This window comes from Prunus avium, chromosome 2 (genome assembly GCF_965620075.1).
Source record: "Prunus avium chromosome 2, drPruAviu1.hap1.1, whole genome shotgun sequence".
NCBI classification, from domain to species: domain Eukaryota; kingdom Viridiplantae; phylum Streptophyta; class Magnoliopsida; order Rosales; family Rosaceae; genus Prunus; species Prunus avium.
This window is the reverse complement of record NC_142285.1, coordinates 11,436,560-11,461,528: the sequence shown is the minus strand read 5'-3', so window position 1 is coordinate 11,461,528 and position 24,969 is coordinate 11,436,560. Positions and strand designations below refer to the sequence as shown.

Here is a 24,969-nt window from a genome sequence, read left to right as displayed (position 1 = left end):
CTACAGATATGATGCTCACTATAGAATGACTCGAGGATACTAACATACAAATAATTGTTTGCTACCAGCTTTCTAGGGCTAATGGTTGTTATAATTTTAAAAAAAAGCTACAGAAAAGTTAATCCAAAGGGTGTAAATATCATATCATTACATTCAAAAGGGTATATATATTATATAACAGTGTCGAAGGTTAGCAAAAGGGGTGGTAATCTAAAGGGTGTCATCCATCAGAATCACAACAATCACCATGCTGCAGCAGCTAATTTCTCAAAATCACAATGGATGCTCTGAATGCCTTCAGTGATAGCATTTGCTTCTGATTGCAGCTTGCTAATTTCAGAACCTTTGGCCACATTGATTGACATCAGTGTTGCCCCTTTTTCCTTCAAGTCCTTAATCTTCTTATCAATCCGACTGATGGTTTCATTGTTTCTGGTTCTGTCCAGAGTACACTCTGTGATCTGAATGTCAACTTCTTTTAATTGGTTATGAAGCTGCCCCAACTTAACTTTCATTTCAACCAACTTCTTCAGACGATGCCGTACTGCCGTTACATCAAATCCCAACATTTCCAAGTCAACAAGTGCCTCCAAATTGCTATCAAATATGTCTCTAGGATCGCCAACTTGAAACTTGGAAGTCTTCTCCACCAAAGAGGCAAAGGTTATCATATTTCCAAGGGCGGATCCTTCACGACAAACTGCTTTACACTTCACCAGAGGATGAAAATGTGGCTTTTGCGGAAATCTTTTGAATACTTCCATGGATTCAATACTTTCCCAAAATGGAGAACTTCTCACAAAAGGCGAACGTGGACTGTCTTGTTGCTCAACTTGTGTTCCTCTAACCTCATTTTGTTGGTTGGCGGTCCTAGTAGTGTTACCTGGAGAACACAATCTTGATATTAGTCAAACTAATGACACCCAAAGGAATCCATTGAAAATTTTCACAATAGCTTACTTGAGCACTCTATGGCTTTTACAGAATGCATTTCATCGATGCACAGTGATAAAGGTTGATCATGGGCAGATGCCGTTGTCAAGTAATCCATTGAAGAATCCACAATTTTTGTCTCTCTCATGGCTTCTTCAGAACCTGCAAATTTAAGAAAGACATGAAATTTTAGACAACACAAGATAAAAATGAATAGGATAAGCAAGTACTTCCAAAGGGGAAAAAACAATAAAGGAAAAGCATATCAGTATCATGTTAAGCTAACATTGTTTTTGGTCTAGCAACATTTTGAATACATCCATGGTTTCAATTTTTTCCCCAACTGGAGAACTTTTCAGAAAAGACAAAGTGGATTGTCTTGTAGACATTAGAACAATATTAAGGGATTTAAATGTAGCTCCCTCACACGTGATTCAGTTGCAGAAAGCACACTCAGTATTACCAAAGGTCAGTGTATTTCTTGAATTGCGAAATCATTGTTTCTTAATTACGTTTCACTCCCTGTATTTATTGACTCTTCCAATTTCATTTTCCTAATCACTCATCCAAATGTTGTACTTGACTCGTATCTTTTTCACAGCATAAAATTATAGAATACTAAAGAAAAAGCATATCAGTCATGGGGAGCATTCAAATTAAATTGCACACTAGTTCCTGTAATTTTTTTTACATAAACTAAAGGTTTTTCCAGGTTGTGATGTACCATACCATTATCATTGACAACTTGTGTCTTAATCAATTCAACTTGACCAACAACTCCAGTTCCATTGTGCTTCTCATCTGCAAAAAACAGAACTTATTCAGGCCACAAGTCTTCTATTCCATTGTGCTTAATTCAGGTTGTTAGCTACTCATGCATGTCAAATCCCACATTGTTATTACAGGCAATTCAAATATATCATTCGTATCATCCGCAGCAAAAAATCCAACGCCATTATGTTCCTCAATCACACATGCTGGTATACACTGGATTTTGTAAATATACATATCTAACGAGAATTGTGTTGCTCTGATACATTATGCATACCTGTTGCTGGATCTTTTGAGTGTTCAATAAGATATTCAGGCAGTTTTCCCTTCCCTTCAATTTCACTGCTCACTCCATCTTCATTCTGCTCAACCTCCTGCATGAATTAATAAGAAATATCATCATCAATGAAATTGTGTTAGAGGGAAATAAATATCAATAGGATGTACTTATTCCAGAGATTAAGTAAAGCCAAATACGTTTTTTGAATTAATTATAGATAAAATTAAAATGAAATATTATAGTTTTATATTAATAATTGTCTTCATAAAAACAAATCCTCTAGTAAGGTCAATATTAAATATTTGTAGAATTATTGGCATTTTCCATTTTAGTCCTTCCCTTCACTTATACACCACCCTCTGAGGTAAAATTAAGCTCTCCTGTTTTTTGCAACAATATTTCTAACTTTTTCTTAATACATAAGATTAATGTAGACTGCAGTTTTGATACATTGAGAGATATAGAAGAAGCATAGCATACAGGCTTTAGATATACCTCCATGGGCAGCAGACATGATGTGTCAGCATGAGATCCCCCTGTTAGTTCAAAATCTGACCGTATACCCAAAGATTCAACGTTGTCTCGTCCATACTCATCTTCAACATCTTCTTCATCTGCCTTTTTTATTTTACTGCCCCCCTTGACTGCAAATAATTATACATGTTAATATAGAAAAAATATCATGTAATGATACTCAGCGTGGATATATGTCTCTGACTATTGATTTTTTCACCAGGCAATTTCAGTGGCCTGCCCCTCCCCTCATATCTCACTCTTGGCCAAGGGATATCAACTTCAGAATTTTGTGGTTTACCTTTTCGTTTATAAAAAATTATTGTTTGATTGTCCAGTCCTCCAACCTGCTGTTGCTTAGTCTTCTGCAATAGGAATAAAATGCATTCTAATCAGGACCATCAGGTGTCAGAAGAAACAAACCCAGAGGTAAAAATAATGCATCTCTTTTTTCTTTTTCTTTTTTGTATATATCACTTCTTACATTCAAGTGGCAGTCTTCAGATGCTATCAACTTATAAAATTCATATAATGAGGGCAACTTAATGAGGTTTTGCAAGGGAAGACTTGACTTATGACTTTGTTTACCCCGAAGGAACACTCAGCAATAGGAGAATATATACCAACAACACATTTTGAGAGTTCACTTACCGCACCATCTCTAACTGGGGCTTCTTTGCATGATGTTTTAACTGGCGTTCTCCTTTGAAATAATTGTGCAAAAGATATGGAATCTTCCGAATGTCCACATATTAACTTCTTGGACAGACCTAAAATGGTTGCATCATCGTTAGGTTTCTGATTAATTTTTAGTTTCTTTTTGGTCTTTCCATAAGGTGATTTATCAATGCAAGGACTCAAGTCCTCCGACTGATTCTTCCATGAAATCCTCGAAGAAGGTGTTTTTTCTACATTATTATCCTTGGTAGCACCTGAACTTTCAAGTGCTGTTGCTAAATCAGAACTACTGAAACTCTCACATGCTAGCTTTGATCGTACTTCATAGTCCCTACTAAAGTGACCTTCCTGAAACAAAAGGCCAAAAATTTAGCCACCCACAAATAATTTGAGACTATGCATGCTTCTCAGAATAGAAACTCAAACTTACCTATGATTCAAACATGTTTACCATCATACCCATAAAGGAACAAGCTGTGACAACCCCCGCCCTTTTCCCATCATAAAACAAGACAAAAATACACATACCTTAAAGTAAGGAACCCAGTTTCCGTTGATCATAGTAATCCATCTTCCATCCGTCCAGTGCATGTGAGGCCTCAAATCTGACTGACTGTATTGCTTCACCTCCTCTGTGAATTTCAAACTGACCATGTACTTTTTTCCTGTAATCACTTTTTTAATCTCTCCGACACACCAACCCATATAACAGAATGCATCCACCTTTTCCACCAACCTAAAATCTCTTTCCACCAACTTTGGAGGCTGAGGCCGAATCTGTTTGCCACCTACGACCACTTTAACATCGCAGTTGTTAGAGCTCTTATATTGAAGCAAGAAAGAGTTGACCCCTAGTTCACCAAGATAAATTGCTGGGAACCAAAAACAGAATAGATGTTCTTTGTTGAGATTCACTTCCACTGCTGTCCCAGGGCTGAAAATTGATCCTGCCATCCTCTTTGAACCATTAGTGAGAAATATCAGTTTTCTTTTTATTAGAAACACAGCATATAGAAATTTCTAATTTCTATCATCCCTCAAAAGTAGGAATCCAGATATATGGCAAATGAGATAAATGAATGAACTGAAAAGGCATGAACTTGCAAACATATAAGTAAAGACCTCAATAAATCCAAACTTAAAACTCCATAAAATCACAAGTTCCTAACAAACACCACAATATCAGAGAAGTCCCCAAAAAAAATTAGAAAGCACAAACAAACCTGAAATCAAGCACTGACCAAGGACAACAAGCAATAAAAATAACAACTTTGGTTGATAATTCAGGAAAATCAATAGAATAGTCAAGAGAACCAATGATACTCATGACAACCGGTATTAAAGAAAACATGAACACAGATAAACTGCTCTTAAAAAGTGCAACAACATAAAAAGATTATCTTTTTAGGAAAAATATAAATCTTTTTAAGGAAAAAAAGAAGAATCTAAAAGCAGAACAACAAAGGCAAGGCCAATGTACAAAAAACAACCTGCATGTTCTTAAATCATGAAAACCCATGGTAGAAAGCTCCAAAACAATTCATTGATAAACAAAAGAAAGCTCATGCAAGCATAAACCAAGTGCAAATCCTATATTAAAAAGACAAACCCACATGCATTATTAAAATGTAGAACTAATACCTTCTTCCGGGCACGAACCCATATGCCGTTCTGCAAATCCCAATGAGGCCGCAGCTCAGAGCGCCTTAACTCAAGCAGATCAGGTGGGCATTTGAAACCCACCGTATACTTGTCATCCTCAAACCTCATCACAACCCCCACCCACCAAGCATCAAGGTAAGAGGCGTCTACGACGTCGGCTGGCTCCAAGGGCTGGTCAGGATTGTCAGGAGGCGGCACTGGCCGGATGGAGCGCACGTCAACGAGCTCAGTGAGTGGCTTGTTTGGGTCATCGTCAGAGACCATATTCTCGTACTGCACCAGAGCGTTGCTTGAGTTGCTAAGGCTCTTCCTTTTCTTCTTCCGTGAGAGATCTGAGGGTTGAGGGTCATGGATTATGGCTGGGAACCATGCACCTCTGTAACCCTCTTCGTTGCTGCGAACTTCCACCTTTGAATCCTTGCTCAAATGCGCTTGGCTCCGCTTCACCACCATTTTCTTACTTGTTTTCTAGAGATTTTCTTACTTGCTTTCTCTCGCTTTCTCCAGAGAGAAAAACAGTACTATATTTAGTAACAGAGCGGTCAAGGTCAAGTTTTGGGTGAAAAAGTACAGGAATTTTTTTGTCCGTCCAGGACTCTCAAATTGTACATCTCTGGTGACACGACTCATCCTAAAATTTGAAGGATTTGTCGTGTAAAACAAGTTTTGTTCGAAACGACTGGCGTTTGTCCCACTGGGAGTTAATTGGATTGGATGTTTTGGTTATCCCTCGACCCAAAGTACTGGTGTGGTTTTGTTGGCCTTCGGCCCACCTTTATATCAAAGAAAAGATTTGAATACCATGAAGAGATATTAGGCTCTCTGAACACGCTTTCGCGCCTGCGATGGGCCTCTTAAAAAAATATATATATTATTTTAGAATTAAAAAAGATAATGGGTAGTTGTGTTCCATAAAAATAGGCCATTATCTGATTTTTCTTTTAATTTTATTTTTTTTTAAATATGAAAAAGTGTGAATTTACCATATTATCCTCATTTAATTAATAATTTCAATTCTTAATGTTTGCATTAACCAAGAGCATTTTCTGGTATTTTGAATGTTTCACCATTTTCTGCCTTTTACTTTATATATATAGATTTTGTCATATACCAATTCTTAACACTAATAATATAAATAAGGCTTAATTGCTACAGTGCACCCTGAAACATTGGTCAATTCTTACTTTACCCCCTTAAAGTTAAAGTGACCCACTTTGCCCTTGACCGATATTTTGTGTATCACTTTTCTCCTCACCGTCAAGTCTGATAAAAATTCTGTTAAAAAAGCTGATGTGGCACCAATAGGACCCACTATTTGACTAAACTAAGTGCCATGTGTGAAGAAAAAAAATTAAAATTAAAAATTGTCTTTTAAAAATTATGGATTTAGGGCTTTGACCTCACCCATCCCCCACCAATATTCCTTCTCTAAATAAATTAGTTGGATATCTATATATATAAAGCAAAAGGTAGAGAATTGTGAAACATTCAAAATACCAGAAAATGCCCTTGGTTAATTCAAACATCAAGAATTGAAATTATTAATTAAATTAGGATAATATGGTAAATTCACATTTTGTTCATGTTAAAAGAAAATAAAAATAAAAACAAAAACAGATAATAGGTCATACTTTTATGGAACATAACTACCCATGTTATCTTTTCTTAATTCTAAAAATAAAATAAAAAATAAAAAAGAAAACCAATTGGCACATGCTTTAGGGGCTAGTGAATATTTAAATATAAGAAATTTTAAAAAATAAAAAATAAAAAGCCCATCATCCCCAAGCCCCCTTCCCAGATTTCTTCTCCCTCTCTCTCTCTCTCTCTCTCTCTCTCTCTCTCTCTCCCCTCTGTATTTTCTTCTCCCCAACACAGATTGCTTTTTCTTTAAAATCCATATGGAATTGGGCGAGGAACCCTCTTCTACTCATTCATGGGCTAGGCTACTCAAGAGTTGTTGACTCTAATATTGATTCTCAAAGTGGGCATCCTCCAGTTGGGTCTCTAGTCTTTCTCATGTATTCACTTTCACTTTCAGCAAAGAGGTTTCAAGGAATCAAAGGAGCCATCCATGGCCTACCCCCAGCATTAGTGGCAACCTAGGCCCCACCCCCATGCTCCACTCTCACCCCCAGCTGAACCCAACCCACCCCTCTCTCTGCAAATTCAAAAACCAGCAAATTGAAAGAAAAAAAAATTCATTGTTTTTCTTGTTTTGTACTCGAAGGTCTGCAACCAAATTTGATGGCTTCCGAATTTAGCGAGATGGAGATGGTGGGTTGTAGCTGCTGGAGGTGTAGATTAGGCTCTTGGCATGCACATAAAGATTAATTGAATCTTTGTTTTGTCTTGCTAAAAGTGGAAGATGTTGGATTGAGGTAGAGATGTGGCAAAGGTTGAGGTTGGTGGGATAAAGAATTAAGCACAGAATTTCAGGGGTAGAACTTGGATCTGCGAGAGAGGAAGAAAGAGGAGCAGTCGTTGTGATTGTGGTGATGGCGACTGGGAAGGGATAATGGGGTTGGAGGAGGGGAATTGGGGATTTTTTTTGTTTTAAAGTATTATTTTTATTTTTAATAGTTAAATTAAGAATTTTAAAAGGCAAATTTTAATTTTAATTTTTTTTCTTCACACATGGCACTTAGTTTAGCCAAATGTTGGGTCCCATTGGTGCCATATCAGATTTTTTAACGGAATTTTTAACAGACTTGACGGTAAGGGAGAAAGTGAGACACAAAACATCGGTCAAGGGGGCAAAGTGGGTCACTTTAACTTTAAGGGGGTAAAGTGAAAATTGACCAATGTTTTAGGGGACACTGTAGCACTTAAGCTTATAAATAAACCCTACACCATTTACTTTATATAAACAAACCCAAAAAATGACAGCTAACCCTATTCAATTTAATTTTGATTATTAAATTACTTTGATGCCCTATTGAGTGTTTTAGGCTTTTTTATGAGATTTTGGGGTTGAGTTTGTTTTAAGAAATGAATGACAATTTTGTAATTTAAAAGAAGTTAAAAGCTTTTTTGTTATGTTGTAAATGGACTTTGGGTGTATTTCTAAAGTCCATTTGGTTTTTTAAAAATTTGAGCTCCTGTATTGGGTATAATAGTGAATCTCCCTAATATTAAAGCTTGCTTCTATTGTTGTTGATTTATCTATTAGACAAATGATTTCCCAAAATTAATTGGGATTAGCAAATGATTGATTTGTTCATTTTCAGTTGTTAAATGACACTGGACCATCCAAACACTTGTGCTTATTTTATTCCTTTTGGTATAAACATTTGCCCCCAATTATTTGGGCCCATTTAGAGTAAGGGTGGGCATGAATCCGGCTGAATTGATGAAATCGGTTGAATCAAACTGTAATTATCAGTCTGGTTTGGTTTTGACTAAGAAAAATCGGTTTAAAAATTTAACAAGACTGTATGTGGTTTGGTTTTGAACTTTTGTAAACCGGCCTAAACCAAGTAGGATCGTTTATGTGTATATTTATTTATTTATATTATATTTTACATGTGTAATATTGTAATTAGGTAATATCTATATATGGATATTTGAATTGAGCTATATTAATTATTGAAATTTGAAGTTTTATGGCATCTTGAGCTAAGGATGGTTTCATACTCTAGAAAATTATTTAAGTATGGAGCAAGTTGTGAATTTGTTGGTTGTAATTGGGTTAACAATGTTGAAAAAATGCAAAAGGAAAGAGAATTGGGCTTAGGCCCAAACCGGTTGAATCGAACCAAACCGAAGCATCTTAAATTGGTTTGGTTTGGTTCAGTTTTTTTTTACGACTTTTGTCAAAACTGAACCAAACCAAACTGTTATATTGTAATTAGTTCGGCATAATTTTGAGGTAAAACCAATCTAATCCGGATTGTGCCCACCCCTAATTTAGAGACAACGAAATGAATCAAATAATGAATCAAGCTCAAAACGCCAAAAGCAATTGAGCAGCACTCAAAGGCTTAGCATTTACTGTGTCCCAAACTTTGCTATCTTCATTTTCGCCTGCTCATCTTAGCCATAGCTTGCATGATGGAGTTACCTCAACTCATTGCTGCTCCAGAATTTGTGTAATGCCTCAAATGATTTAGGGAAAAAAGATTTGTGTAATGCCTCAAATGATTTAGGGAAAAAGTTACTTTTAGTCCCTATAGTTTGATTCTATCGCAAATCAAGGATACAACCAAATTTCCATCCAATTTCATCCAAAATTATGTCCAAAATACCTCTCCATATAAGAGACAAGTATTTATTCTGTCAACAAATTGGACGAAAATTTGGATGTGTTCTTAAATTCCAATAAAATCAAACTATATGAGTCAAATTGGCAGAACTAAACTAAAAGGACGAAAGTGAAAATTTCGCCAAATTACAAGGAACGAAAAATGACTTTTGCCAATGATTTATGGTGCTGATTTTCCTTTTTTCTTTTGTTGTTGTTGTTATATTCATAAACCAAAAGTCGTTTTGAGAGGTGATGGAGTTCAAATCCTGAGGTCTTCAAAATTGCTTGTAATTTCTAATTTATTTCTTGTAGTTGTATTGTTCTACATGCATAAGAATTCTATATCTTGTTTATGTGGTTTGATCGGTGCATATTTATTTATCATTTTGTACCCTTCTAACTTATGATTTGATTATGTTTTTGAGTTAAACTTGTGCTTTTAATAAATTTTGTGTTTGTTTCAGTGTAATAAGCTTGAGACTCATTAAATGCATTTTGGAGACAAGTTAACTCAAAATTTTGTGTTTGTTTCGGTGTCTGTAGATCAGTCAACTTCACAAATTGGATTGTACTTGCTCAAGAAGAACCAGATGATGATCCATATATCATTGGAAAGATACGGAAGTCTAGTTTTTGAAGAATTTTACGGTTCATAATTCCGAGTCTTCTAGAGGAAGTTATGCAAGTTTTGGCAGCTTAAGGTCAAATTCGGCAGCATCTGCGTTATTGGGCCAAAAATGACATTTGAAGGTCTTTCCGATTTTTTCTTGAGTTGGGCTGCATATTCTTGGAAAGATAATTCAAAGGGTTTGAAGATCCAGATTTTTCCAGATTTTTTTGGAGGGAAGATCAAGCCCAAAACAAGCCCACAAGCTGACTGCAATGCATTGTCAATTCCAGTATATTTTCAGCAGTCAACTTGCAAGGCCCAAAACGTACACTTGTACTGCTCATATGGGAATACATTCTTCATACAAGTTGTTCCAATGGGTGTCTATTATGACATATCCAAATTTGAGCCCCATTGGATACATAAGCCTGGTTCAGAAGAATCGTTTTTTCTAGCAACCAAAAGAAAACCCACATGGGTTGGCAGCAAAAGGCAACCACAATTGAACACTTTTGAACACCCATGTGAAGAAAGCTTGAGGTGCAGCAAAAGAAGTATGAGATGAAATTGATTCCAACCACACTAACATAGACAAGATGAAGTGGGAGTTATGGATTGTATTAAAAGAGGAATGGTGGTGTTGGAATTCATCATGATGTTCCTCCCTCTTAGCCCTATAAATAGAAGAATTCTTCAAGCTTCAAACACATCCCCAAAGGGGGGAGCTCTCAAACACTTCTCTAGAGCTCCCCTCCCTTCTCTCCCTCAAATTCTCTTAGTTTCTCTGTCTAGTTTTCAATTTGTGTAATGAAATCTTTGTGCTGAAATTCTTCTTAAGTTTTTCTTAGTTCCACTTTACTTTTCATTGTTATATAAATTCTTTTCTTTAGTTTCAAGTTTGATTAGTTTCCAAGTTTCAATTATGGTTTTTGTTCTTATTCATTATGCTAATAAGTTATTATGCTAGTTTGAATGATTGATCACCATTTAGGCTTGCATGTTAGCTATCTTGGTTTGAATTAAGAGTAGACACCATGCTTTAATTCGAATTGAACTATGAATAGGAAGAGTATGTATGGACATTCGATAACAGGGATTAGATACATACTTGGTTGTTTAAAATGTTCTTCTATGCTTAATGGATTCCTAATGCTTAGTTTAGGTTAGACAACAGATGATCAAATTAGGGAATTAGGAATACAAGATTAGGACCAGACACCATGGCTTAATCATACTTTAGCTAGAATCAATCCGTTGATCTAATTGAACTTGGGAACTTATCTTCTTGAGTTATTTTCTTTTCTTTCTTTCTTGTTTTATTTATTTTCTTTCTTGTTTTTCTGTTTTGTGTAGGAAAACTGAATTGAATTATTCAATCACCAATCCCTGTGGAATCGACCTCGCACTTACATATGCTATACTACCGAACGGCTCATGCACTTGCGAGTATCACAAGTTGAGGATGCAGCTGAATCCATTTTGGTACAGCTGAATCGACAAACATGGTTCTATCTTATTCTTGCTAATAACTATACCAGGCTGAATCAATTATTGTAAAATTTTTAATAAGTGTTTTTTATGTTCATTTCTATTTTATGCATGTCCAAGTATATCATCTACATATATACTACAAAAATTATTATACTTCTTAAAAAATTTATCCATCTTTCTTTGAAAGATTGACGGTGCATTTTTAAACCTAAAGGCATGACTAGCCATTGAAAATATCATTTTGGACAAGTGAATGTTGTCACTCAATTGATTCTTTTGCTCATTTAATCTTCCAAAATCATGATCAGATTTAGAATCAAATTTACTAAAATTTTTACTATCTTGAATTTTGTTTATGATCTCAACTTTATTTGGTAACTTATATCTATAATCATATTTTCAAATTCTTGCTTATCTTACAAGGGATATATGTTGTCTTAATGGTTAAATCTAGGTTAATAACATCTAATGTTGCTATTATCTTATTCTTGCTCCAATGTAACTGAGGGTCTTCTCCTATATCTTATTTGCATTATTTTTAATGCTGTTGTTTGTCCTAAAGTTGAATATTCATGCTCAAATATCGTATCATCATATTCAAAACTATTTTACTAATATATTTGTCTGTGATGATTTTGTTTTTTTTACTATAGGAATTTTTTTTTTTTTTTCGCAAAGTAAATCCAACCCAATCTATTTTGAAATCCTCGCTCCATCCCTGAAGTAAATTCAACCCAATCCATTTTGAAATATTGGCTCCATCCCTGAATCCACCGCAATCGGTTCAGTTTTATTGCTGGAAGGAGTTTGTTTTTGTAACCTGTTGCAAAAAGCCCCTTTAATCTAATCTTTCCCTTAACAAGATAAGAAAAGTTTGATTTCTGTTATACAAGAAACAAGAAATATGAGTAAAATATCTCTTACACGCCGTTTCACTTGTTAATAAATAACTAATTAAAGCACACGCTTCAGTGTTGTATGAGATAACAGGAATTTAACAAGAAAATCATATGATACATTTTTGTACAATTTGAGGGAGATAAAAATAATCAACTCAAAGAAGGGACTTGTAGCTAAAGTGGTTAGGAGTATCCATCCTTAAACTGAAGTCCAATGTACGATTCGTCTCCCCCAATGTCGCTTGTGTAAAAACTAACCAACTCAGGTAGCATATCTAGTTTATGATTTCTCCCTCTTCTTCCTCGGCTCTCTCAATTCCCCCTTCTTCTTCATCATCTTCATCACCACCATCATCATAATTACAAACATCATTATGATATTCATAATCATTGTTATGAACTATTTCAACCATGGAATTGACACTACCTTTAGAAGCCTCTTTCGCTGCAAGTGAAGACAGTTCTTCAGCCATGTCTTCATTGCACCCACTTTCTTTAACTGCTACCGTAGGAAATTTCAAAGGTTTGTCAGGACAATCTTTGAAGAAAGAGTTTGTCACCATGAACCTAAACACCTGCAGCAGACGGCTTCTATCTCTCTTTATATCTGCACTTAGAAGCTTCTGCAGTAAGGTTGGCTCCCTTTTGCTGAAAGAAGGGTCATTAGATGAATCCTTGTGATGAGATTTTTGCCTCTTGGCAAACCGATCCTTTTTATCATATTTTCCCCTCTTACCAAAATTGTTTGGTAATCTCCCCTTCTTAGTGAAAGACTTATTGTCTTCTCTTCTATGCCCTTGATTTGAATCTTCAAGGTAGTATGATGGTATTTCAGCAACTTCAACTCCCAACTCAGCCTGCTTTGTAAGAATCTCCTTCAGTTGCTGCAACAAAGTTCCTTAACATTTACTGAATGTTGATTGTGTATTTAACTCAAGTGACAAGCTTAGAGACAGACCAGTCAGAAATTAAATTGAAACATTAGAGGTTTTTTGAGCATGTAAGAAAAGAATAAAGAAAAAAACAAAACACATTAAATTTCCTGCACTTGAGTATTGAATGGATTAACTTGGGGCAGGGAGTTCTCATGCCACCTTTAACATAAAAGGGGTTTTCTCCATTTTTATTGTAATGATCACAATGCCCCTCTCCCCCTAGACTATCTACAGTAACCTGCAATCTGGACGTTAGCCAAAGTCTAGGCAAAAGTGTGCACATATTAGGGAAGTATTTAACCAAGAAAGGCAGTCTCGAAGAGCTTTCATGACATAATCTGGATATAAGCCAAATTTCAGGTTTAATGAAATACCCATGATCTATTCGAGTATCAATTAAATTTACGTGACAATGCGTTAGAGACATGCACAAGTGACAAGTTATTACAAGAGGCAAAAACTAAACCAAAACTAGCTCAGTTGGTCCAGGTGTCAATAACTTGAGCAAAAGTATTGCTCAGTCTTGTTCAATGATTATAGTGTACAAACAATCAGAAGAGAGAGAGAGAGAGAGAGAGAGAGAGAGAGAGAGAGAGAGAGAGTTAATAAGCATACCTCTCGTCGCATTTTGGCCTCTCTCTCAATGACCTCTGAGGTTATCAGCTTTTCACGTAGCTTCTGCAAGTGATATTTTAATATCAGGACATCTACATTAGATGGGGAAAGAAAAAGCAGGCACGTCTCAGTCAGCAAACCTTCTCTATGTTGGATTTTGATGGGTAGTGCCTTCTACGTTCTTCACGCCACCGCTGAATCTCTTGTTCAGTATAGGGCAAAGAAAGAGATCTTCTCATTTGAGACAGAAAGAATTCATGTCCATTCGAGAAAAAAGAGTGATGAGATTACATTAAGAAACTGTAGTAACATAAAGAGTGATCATACACAAGGAGGCAAGACGTAAAGATTATGGATGCTGTGAATGTAAAGCTAATTCAGGTCTGTAAATTTTTCCAAATATTCCTATGTAAAGCACAAAAAAAATTTAATTTTCAACTCCTATCAGTGCTCCTTGGAACCAGGCCATCAGTGTCGAAAGCTTTAAAAGTTTTGGAATTCACAGATGACAGAAAGATCAGTCATCTTAACTTACACAGAGGAAGTCTCTTGTTATCTCTATCCTTGAAACAGATCAACTTATTCTTATAGAAACTTTATAACGTCACCATTTTCAGATTATATTAAAACTGATATTTTCAAAGGCTTTGGAATTAAAGTCAAAATATGGTTGTTATTGAAAACATTGGTCAATTTTCAATGCTAATGTTACTGTGCAGCAGGGAGGAAGAACAAGAGTGAGGAAGAATAAGGACCCAGTTAATGCTGTTGATATAGTAATTAGGACTGTCAATTTGGCTGAGCTATTTCAAACCCTAACTTGTTCAGCTTGAACTTTTTAGGTTGACTGTCTTTGAACTTGGAGTGAGCTGATTATGGAAAAAGCTTTTAGGCCTGAAAAATGGAATAACGAATAGATCAGCCCAATCCTAACAGTCCCAACCTATAACTCATGTTTTAAATAAGTTTGAAACTGTTGATTAAAACAAAATCTTCAAACTATTCCATGCTGTCGGTGTCTCAGCCCAAATACAAGTCTACATAACGGGCTGATTTCGGATTGAAGATCAGGTTGGGATGAGCTCAGCCAAAGCACATCGTATCTTGGTGAAGCTCACATGTGCCCTCAGCTCGCCAAATGACAGTCCTACATTGACTACTCAACTACTCAAAGAAGCTATTATATTTCAGACACTGCCATAATCAACTAAGGGCCCGTTTAGTAATACCTTTGTTTTTGGTTTTAGTAAAAGATAGGGAGGAAATGCATGGGAGAAAAGAGGGAGAGGGAAGGGAGATCGAGGGAGCAACGGATGAGGGAGACAATGTACATGTAAGGTTACCTGAAATGAAAACAAAACTCAAAAAAATAAAAGATATTCCAAATAGCTTTCACTATCAAGTTTTTATTTCACACATTCTTCTTGAATTTCTTCCTTATATCTTCCTTCTCCCTCCCTCCTTCCACCCATCCATCTCCCCTCTCATCTTTAATCAAAACAACAAAAAACAAAACCCAAATATGAAAGTGCTACCAAACAGGCCCTAAATAATTTAACTTTGATCACTGATTCCACCTGAGAGGAAAGTTCACTGATTAACACTATAGATTTGGCAGCCCAAGTTGTGATATTTCAATTAGAGCATACTCATTAGTTCACATGTAACAATATAAGATATGAGAGATCAAGCAGAGATTACCTTTTCCTTTCCCCGCCTTGGTTTGTAAACTTTCCTTTGCTCTCATTTATCAACCCTGCTTTTTTTGTGGAGAGAAAAGAAACAGGAAATCTTAGATTCATAGTAGCTCCCAAACCCACACTCACGCATGCCCAACAAAGACGCTGAAAGAAGAGATCGGAAAGGACAAAAACAGGGACTATAAAAAATTATATGAAAGGGTACTAGATGATACAGGGCTTCATCAAACAACGCAAGTTAATGAGAACACAGGAACCTCATTTCTATTTTTTTTGTAAATATTTTTAATGTTTTATTAATCCAGTGGGAATTTTTTTCTTCTTTGGCAAATATCCATTGAATCTCATATAGCAAGCTTCTGTAATGCTATGGTCTAAAGTACGGTGTTTTCCATGAACTTTGAGTAACACCACAAGGCAACCCAAGCGAACAATTTGTGTGTTTTAGGCTACCTCAAGCCCACCTTCATGGGATTCCACACATAGCATGTGGAAGAGCAGTTAAATATAGTCATACCCATTTTGAATCCAAGTTTTATCTGTGAAATTCCATGATACTAATAATTCCACAAGCTTCAGGTGGTTTAAAACTCTATGTAATTGAAGAAATTGATAAGGACTACTGCATCCCAGATCAAGCATATTGAAGAACAAGCACACAGGGAATAAGAAAGTAGTAGATATATAGTTGTATTCTACTACAACAAGCCAAATTTGCAGTACCTCCGTCACGAAATCGCAGCATTTTCCTATCTAAAACATAAAAGACTAATAAACTTGGTAGATAGATATAAAACTGCACCTTTTCCTTTGTTCCCGTTAGGAAAAGCAAACTTTCCCTTTGCATTTTTCATATGATGGAACTGAGAATTCTGAAATCTGCACAAACCATATATATAATGAATCACAAGTCACTGGTCAAAATCTTCAGAAAAAATAAGATAATGAAGTGACATGAGAAAAACCTACCCCCCTTGTGGCTGCACCCCTCTTTTCGGATGCTTTGTAAAGCTTTTGCTTGGTGAATGTTTCCAATTGGTATTTGAACTGTAAACACCACCAGTGTTCGTATGATTTTCCTGAAAAAACTGATAACATGTGTATTCACCACAACCGATGCAGCTAATTCAGAATAGTATATCAATTAGAAATTATCTCTTTTCGAGAAAATGTACTTCAGAAAAATGCTGGCATAAAATCTGTAAAAGAGAGAACAGAAATTGAAGGCAGGAAATGAAGGCATAACCAAATAATGGATTTCAGAAAAGTATGGCCTTACTATATCAACATAATGTAAGAACTTTGTCCTTACAATCTTAACCAACAACAAAGTGACTCAGTTTATGCAAATTAACTACCCAGTGCACATACAAATGCACAGACAAAGGAAGTCCCAGAATCTATCACGTCCTTAAGCTTAATAAAACTAAGTTTTTTTTCTAAGCTTAAAAAGATGAGTAGATATGTGAGAGATATTTTTTCAAGAAAGAAAATAAATTCAAATACACACAGGGCAAAACAAAGCTACCTGTGTCCCTTGCTTTGCAGGCAGAACCGAGTTTTGCTGATTCTGGTTAACTTGCTGGCCTGCCTGATTAGAATACGCATTACCAAACTGATGAGTCGCAAAAAAAGGGGGAATTTTGAGAAACTGTAGCCGGAGTTTTTTTTTCTTTCTAAGCTTAAAAAGAAGAAATAAAAATGTAAATAAATATTAGGAGATATGTGAGAGATATCCAAGTAACATTTTGCCACAAAGAATATATTTTCATATACACACAAGGCAAAATAAAGTTACCTGTGCCCCTTGCATTGCAGGCAGAACCAAGTTTTGCTGATTCTGGTTAACTTGCTGGCCTGCCTGATTAGAATGCCCATTACCGAACTGATGGGTTGGAAAAAAGGGGGAATTTTGAGAAACTGTAGCCTGAGGTGCTTGATTCAATCCCGCAAAAGCATAATTAGGACCAAGTTGGGATGGATTATGCATTTGCATTTGCACAAATTGATTCATATTTTGCAATGGATTTGGCAAACAGAATTGTCCATATGGCAAACCCATATTTTGGTTGATCTGTTGTGGTAATTTTAACAGGTTATGCCCAAGTAATTGCCCAGGCGGCTGCGATGAAACCGCTTGATTCACATTCTGCACCAAATTGCAGAATTGCCCATGAAGCGGAAAGGAAGCAAAGGAGTTCATACCGTGTGCATTATTTTGTGAACCGAAAAATCCAACATGGGGCTGACCTGGTTGAGATGTAGGACCAACAGAACCGAATTGAGGCATACCCAGATGGTTACTTTGCATAGGATGAAGGTTGTTAGGTACACCCATGAAATTGGGTTGAGCTATCATGGAAGGTGGCATATTGGGCATGGCCCCTCCATGCCCATTGCTTAAATGTGCATTAGCATTACTGAACGGGATTGGAACTTGATTATTCTTGATACCCAATTGAGGCTGTATCTGCAGAAGAAGTCGCAACATATTAGAAGACGAATTTTTAAGCCCTGGATTAGATTGCATAATCCGCTGCTGCTTAAACAAACCAAAACCAAAACCCAGGAAAACAAAACGAAGCAGCTTTAAGTTTGTAAAAGCAATTATTGGCATCTACCAGTGCCTGGCAGTGTAGGAGAGAGATACCTGGTGAGGTGGAGCAGAGCTACCATTGACGTGAACTTGGTTGGAATTGTGAGGAAACGAATTGTAGTGAGGTAGCATTATGCCAGCATAGGGAGTCCAAGAATGAAGTCAGAGTACTGAATGATTGAACGAGTTCTGTGAATTTTTTTATTTTCTTTCTTAGAGGCAAGAGAGGAGGAGCTAGGGTTTAAGAAGGGTTTAGAAGTGGCACCTGCCTTCTTCGTCAGCTTTTGTGTCAAAACGAAGAAGTCGGTGCTTCTTTTGTTCTGTTCTTTTTTATTTTTCAAATGTTGGGCCTGTTCATTTTAGTTTTTACATTTTTGGTCTCAAAATGTTGGAGCCTTCCCTTTCGCATTTTAAGAGACCCAATGGGGAACAATGGGCCTGAAAAGAGTTAATAAAAAGTGAGAGCCCAACATTTTTATCCAAAACATTCTCAGATTTGAGGATTTTTTAAGAGCTTCTGCCCAAGTGGATCCCATAGTGAGAGATTCACATTTTCCTCTCATTCCACTGCACACTATACAAAAAGCAAAGTAAAAAAGAAAACTTAATTAGTAAATAAGTAAATTAAAACAAATAAACAAGGTAATAATAAAAAACCTCAAGACCACTTCATTCACTAAACAAACATGGAAGTATATGAGAAACTTACAAAGGTTAAAAGTCTTCAATTAAGAGAGTTATGTCCGATGCTATTGTTGAAGTTGATCCCACCTCTATATGATATAAGAAAAGATTGCAACCAACTATGTGCACAAATAACTTTACTTCACTTTCAATATTCTTAGCAGAATCTAGCAAATACCTATCAACTTCACTTTCTATTTCAACTATATCTTTATGTTCTCTCATTTGTGCAACCCGAGCAAGACGTGCAGATTGATAATGATCAGCATTACCTTTTGGAACAACAATCACACTAGAAATGGCAGCACCATTAGAAGGTTGGCCACCACCTAGCAGCAATGCACAATAAAAGACATACAAACGAAACAAAAGGCTTTTGATCTCACTCACTTTCTCATTATTTACACCAACATCGTACACATCACTGAAGCAAAAGGAAACATACTCAACTTATATCTAGAATCAAGAACAACAACATTAATCAAAATATTGTTAATAAACTCCATTGAACCTCAATATTTATCACATTTTGTCTTCATGCTTTTCATCATGCTACCCAAAAGAGGATCATCACTCGTACTCAAAGTGGTTTAGATAGTGTTTTAATTCTAATCAAACCTGGGTTCGAATCCCACTATTGTAAATGTGTTTCCTTCTTTTCGGCCGGGTAGGTCGATTGAAGGAGTTTTTTGGTCCTTCTTCTCTTGAAATGTGTAGGCGTGCCACCACCAAGCCACTTGATGGCTTGGATGAAAGATCGTGTGAGTGTGTTTGTGCTTCTGACTTTTAATCAAACGATTGATCAGCCAAGCAAGGAGCCTCCTCTTGGCCTAGGTTCTTTTTCTTCCTTGAGGTCAAGGATGATTGAGCTTTGTATGACTATTTTTAGGATTTTTGTGATAAGTGCAATGAATGTAAATGCAGTAAACAAAATGACAAAAATCTAAGTGCGAGAAATGTAAATGCAGTAAATGAGATGTCAGAAATGTAAATGTGATAAAATAGATTAAAGCGATAAAGACTTGAATTAAACTCGAATGTAATGACAATTGAAATTAAATTGCAAGAAAGTAAGCTTACACTAGGAAAACGAAGAACTTGGATAATCTGAAGAACTTGAAAGATAAAATCTTAGATTATGAATTGAAAAGTACAGGATAAAAAGATAGATTTTGTGTGTTCAGTCGGAGGTCCTCTTCTCTTCTTCTGACGACCAATTTATAGAGCTTCCTTCAACTCACAGGATTTGGCCATTAAATGTCCACAACTAACTCTGTCTTGAAAATCCGTCCAATGTTAATGTCTTCCAGAGCTCTAGGCATGAACTGCCCAAAATGTTATTGGGATTGTGAAAACTCTCCCCTTGATATAAGGTGCAATGAATCTTGGTAGGTTGACACTTAATTCTTCATGTCTTTAAAGTCCGCCACTTGCAGGGAAACTTTTGCTGGAACTTTTGAACTTAGTTTCGTAGGCTGAGCTTTGGACTTGATTTGACATTTGGTGAGAAGTTGCACACTTGGAGCTTATGACTTGGTTAAGACTCCCACCAACGTTAAGTGGTATGTGAACTCCAAATATTTGGATATCGGTCGCATGGTTGATAGCTGCATATTCCAATAATTGTTGGCTGATCTTCATCTAAGCCATGTGCTGGCCGCTAGTCCACAAAGGCCTTAGCTTTGCCTTTGAATTTTATATGTATATATTTGTTTATTTCCAACTATGTCCACCGCATGGGTTACCTCTTGGCCTTTTGTTTGATATCGCATGAAGCCATCTTGGTATGTTGGTCTGGCGTTGGCAGCATATGGCATTAGGCTTTGATTAATTATATATATATTTGTTATAAATCTAGAGGAAATTGTAGAGAGAATTGAGATATAGAGAAAGCATAGAAATCTGATGTTTTCATTGAGTCATTTTCTATCTATTACAAATGAGGAGGAAGCCTTATTTTGTAGGCAAAGGTTATTGCCTCCCGTGAATGTGTGTAATCATGTCTTCCACTTCCACAATACTTTCGTCATTATATCCTTCATTCTTTCCAAATATGTGGGCTCCACTCAAGACTTTACAACACTCCCCCTTGGAGACCACTATGGAATATGCCTCGTTAAAAACCTTGCCAGTAAAACCCAGTGGGACAAAAATTGGTCGAAGGGAAAAAGAGTACATAACCGTTTGTAAAAATCTGTGTATATTGACACGCGTGCGACACTGCCTCATTAAAACCTTGCCAGGAAAAACCCAGTGGGATAAAAACCTGGATGAAGGAAAAAGAGTACAGTGTGTGAAGATCTTTATTGACAGCACGCTCCCCCTGATGCTTGGCAAAATATCTTTAAGCCATACTGTTGATCATCTTTCTAAATATGATAGTTGACACTGCTTCTGTGAGTCAATCTTGTAATATTGTTGAATGTTCCCCCTGAAGAATATCTCCCCCTAAAATCTTCATGACTAACTTTTTCTAATAAGCGACCATAGAAATTTCCAGAGTTCGCGTATCCAACAAAATCTAGGCTATTTGTAAGTTCACTTAAAAGAATATGCCCGTATATGATGTTATGCGGAGATAGTATCACATATGCCTCACATCATCCCAAAGTGATGGTGACGGAGCTGAGCTCTATCTGAAAATACAATGTCTGGTCCAGTATATTTCCGGAAAATCATTTAAGTGCCCAACGGATAATCCACATAAAATGCTTCAATACTTTCTTAGTATAAGCAAGAATCTCGTTGGCATAATGCTCGATCTTCAGGCCGAGACAAATATTCCTCGAACTCTTTAGGAGTTTTAACCAAGTATTAACTCTTCAGGAGTTTTGAACTCTTCGGGAGTTGTAATGTGTTGCAACCATATTATAATTAAGGTACTCACTGAGGCAATTTATACATATTAGTATTGAGTACAGATTTTGTGCTTCAAGCACATGTCCTTCAGGAACTTGCTTCATGCAATTCCAATCCTTCAAGGATTTTATTTAAGGGATTACACTTCATGACACATTATATAGCTTTAAATCCATCTATTAGTTCTCCTTGTACATCTTTAGAGAATCGCTTCTGGCGATATGCTCCGTGCATCTAATAACCCTTAAAGATAATATGTTGGTCTCCGTAAATGTGCAATAAGAAGGCACGATTGCATCTGTAAATATGGAGAAACCTAATATTCCTTGTTTCTACCAGAAACATTGTGTCATACAAAATGGGCATACTCCCTTTTATTCTGAACACCCAAGTATAGTATTAACATCTTTTGGTGTTCGTACTATGGGTTTGTTCTTTCACGTTCATTCTCATCTGTAATGGAATTGCCTCTTTCCATTTTGGCCAATGATATTGTCGACATTTAATAATAGAACGTGGTTCCAATCAACACAGCCCATTGATGATTTGAGTAGCTACTCCAAAACCAAAAATTGTTATTCATCAATTCTCATGATCCCACCATTCTCATGTGCATGCGCATGCATCAATTATAAGCATTTCTTTGCTTTTGGGTACCCAAGCCACTTTAAGGGGCTTTTATTATGTGAGAATGTGGATTATAACCTTCAATGGAGCGTTACTTTACAGTAGGGCGTGGATAATCTCCATTTAGGGAGTTGGAACATTTAGAACCCATATATCTGTCATGCTGCAGGCATGCCACAGATTAATACATACATGTCAATTAATTGTCCTTTTGGAACTTTAAGCCATATAATTTGCTATGCATCAGGCGTGCACCGTATTAATATTGACATGTTAAAGAAGTGTCCTTCTGGGACTTCAATTCATTACATTTGCTACACAACAGGCGTACATCATATTGATCACTGCTATACCCATGTTCTGTTCTTATGGGACTTTAATCTATGCAGTGTGTCATTAATGTATTCAACTTGCAATCTGTGAAATTTTCATTAATAATTCATGAATACATATCAGAATGATACAAGCCATCCTTCTTGAATGGTCCTTTGCATGGTGTTCTTCCGGAACGACCTTATCTCCTCATTTGGTTACCTTTAAGGATGTAGTACAAAATATCAAAACAAGAGTACAAGCATGAAATAATACAAATATTGCTTACATCCTTAGGTGGGAGAAACTTTTCTCAAGTATCATTTAAGCTCGTATCGGCTCTGCAAATATAATGTGACGCTTGATAATCTAGTTATATCCTGCAAGAGCAAAAATCACAATCCTTCTGTCTCTGTCAAAAATATAACCCTCAGTGTTAGGATCACTACATGGATTCTTTCTTCGGATGTTCATTCTAAGGAAATAAAATTCCTTATGAACCGAGAGATATAAAAAGAAAGAAAAGATACAAAAATTGTGATATTGATTGCAAGGTAAGGTAAGCAATCAAGGAAGGAAGCTGGTGGGAACAGACAACAAACTCTCATTTCTCCTAGCCTAGAAGAACTCCAGGAGATCAGAGCATGTGGTCATTCTTGCAGCTCCCTGATGTAGCGGAAACGTGATCAGGGATAGTCTCGCTTCCTGAATGGATGATCAGAGATAGTCTCGCTTCTCAAGCATATCGATGTACTCACTGATATGAAAAACAAGTGGATATTGCATCATTGGATATGGAGAAAATTGGAGGAAACTGAGTGTATTCTGCAAAGAAAATTTCGTTAGTAACATATTTATACACAAATAAGGGGAATAAGTAAATCTGGTGAATTTCAAATTAACCACAGAAATTTGCAAAGTTCTCGGGGTTCTTTGAAAAAGTAACTCCGTGAAATTCGCAAAGTAAGATCGACTTTGACGAAAATAATCCTGGAAAACGACTAAAGTGCCGACAGACATTAATGGAGGCCGCGTAAAGTTTTGGAACCTAGGAAAGAAAAAGAGAATATGGGGATCCAGGGAAATATTGGGATACTGGAAACGGTGCCACATTTCCACCTATAGATATTGCCTCTGCAAGATTTGATTGGAGTAACTGCATTTCAACTCAATTCCCTTTCATTCTCTGAAAGTTCAGTTTTTCTAAGGCTTTCCTCAAAACCTTCTGAAAATGGCTTCCTCTTCTTCTCGCCCAAATCATTTCGATTTAAATGTTGATCCCAAAGCAACCCGTGATGCCAAAGTCTGGCGGCCATCCTTTGTATCCCAAAACCATCATCTCACGGTTAATGATTCTGTGATGATGAATGATTCGACTGCTGTCACAGTAGCTAGGAATTTCCTTATTCCTATGGATGACATGTTGTTAACATGGAGGTCTGAAGAAGAGGCCATTGATGACTCACTGGCTTTTAGCATTCAGAGTGCTGCTTCTGTTTCTAACTTGGCTAATCGTTTGCGTGTTAGAGCAAACGAGATTCAGGAGCTGAACACTGAAAATTCGTCTCTTCAAAGAAAACTTCATGAGTCTCAACAGGAGGTTGAGAAACTTAAAGAAGAGAATAATGCCTTGTTGAAACTAGTGAGTTCATACTCCGTTGATACGCAGACAAGGCTTGACATGCTGCAGATTTCCAATGAAAAGATTCTGGAAGACCACGAAAGACTTATGGCTAAGCTTAAGAGGCGTCGTCCTCTTCCTGCAGAGGCTTCCAGAACATAATGGAATTTTATAGATTTTACAGAGCCTGCTCCTTTCTTGCAGGTGAAGAAAATCTATCTGTTGTATACTCCTTTTCTGTTATAATAATTGGGCAAATTCTTAAACTTGTACCCGTGGTTTTTACGTCTTTTCAAAATGACGGTTTGGAACCTTGTGCCTTATAGGTTCAAATAACCACAACAAATCTCTCAAGTAACATATTTCAATGCATGTGAGTCTGGAACTTCTGGCCCGGGCTAAAACACGACCTCAGAATTTATTTGCCCTTTTCAAATGGGCATGAAATATGAATTGAGTAAAAGCCATGATAATATTGCAATATAGTAGTGAAGAGCATTAACTACTATATACCCAAAACTTCAGGTTTGGGATCTCTCATATATTTGGATCCATGGGCTTCCGGCCCAGATCATATAATATTACAAAATATGTGGAGAGCCTTAATTCATCCTTTGAGGTTTATCCTGATATTATCTATTTCACGGTGTATTCTTAACAACCAGAATTCACAAAATATATTTCTTTCTTGAGGTGTCGATTGTAACAGAATCGAACTTTATCAAATTATTTTCTTATGCCAAAGAGATATGTGGTGTTCCACATTTTGCAATAATACCTCAAGGGTTGTCCATTTAATTGTTGGAACTTCAGGTTCTCAATATTGTCAGATTTTGGACTGCATGCCAAAATCACATATTCTCATGGTGTGGACATTTTTATAAATTCCTGTACATATTTCAGGACTTCAGGCCCTTATGTAATCGTCCATGTTCTG

At 36.5% G+C, this 24,969-nt stretch overlaps 2 protein-coding genes across 7 annotated transcripts; both read right to left on the bottom strand.

Moving 5' to 3' along the window:
• Window positions 1-24: 24 nt before the first annotated feature.
• On the bottom strand, window positions 25-5,425 carry LOC110749880 (DUF724 domain-containing protein 3-like). Of its 2 annotated transcripts, none has more exons than XM_021950082.2 (9): window positions 4,817-5,425; window positions 3,704-4,132; window positions 3,149-3,523; window positions 2,799-2,862; window positions 2,480-2,628; window positions 1,982-2,078; window positions 1,663-1,734; window positions 961-1,095; window positions 25-883 (listed from the first exon to the last, which is right to left on the bottom strand). In XM_021950082.2, the coding sequence occupies exons 1-9, from the start codon at window positions 5,288-5,290 to the stop codon at window positions 243-245; spliced, it is 2,436 nt and encodes an 811-aa protein (XP_021805774.1). In that variant the 5' UTR covers window positions 5,291-5,425; the 3' UTR covers window positions 25-242. The 2 variants fall into 2 exon arrangements, with proteins under 2 accessions (XP_021805774.1, XP_021805775.1); XM_021950083.2 differs by having other exon boundaries at window positions 26-883; window positions 3,704-4,122; window positions 4,817-4,989.
• Window positions 5,426-12,048: 6,623 nt separating this feature from the next.
• On the bottom strand, window positions 12,049-18,212 carry LOC110749902 (uncharacterized). Of its 5 annotated transcripts, XM_021950109.2 has the most exons (10): window positions 17,984-18,212; window positions 17,132-17,803; window positions 16,862-16,948; window positions 16,303-16,421; window positions 16,136-16,212; window positions 15,335-15,389; window positions 13,774-13,864; window positions 13,634-13,696; window positions 12,511-12,967; window positions 12,049-12,420 (listed from the first exon to the last, which is right to left on the bottom strand). In XM_021950109.2, the coding sequence occupies exons 1-10, from the start codon at window positions 18,059-18,061 to the stop codon at window positions 12,359-12,361; spliced, it is 1,761 nt and encodes a 586-aa protein (XP_021805801.1). In that variant the 5' UTR covers window positions 18,062-18,212; the 3' UTR covers window positions 12,049-12,358. The 5 variants fall into 5 exon arrangements, with proteins under 5 accessions (XP_021805801.1, XP_021805797.1, XP_021805798.1 ...); XM_021950105.2 differs by having other exon boundaries at window positions 12,049-12,967; XM_021950106.2 differs by having other exon boundaries at window positions 12,049-12,967; window positions 16,303-16,412.
• Between the last annotated feature and the right edge of the window lie 6,757 nt (window positions 18,213-24,969).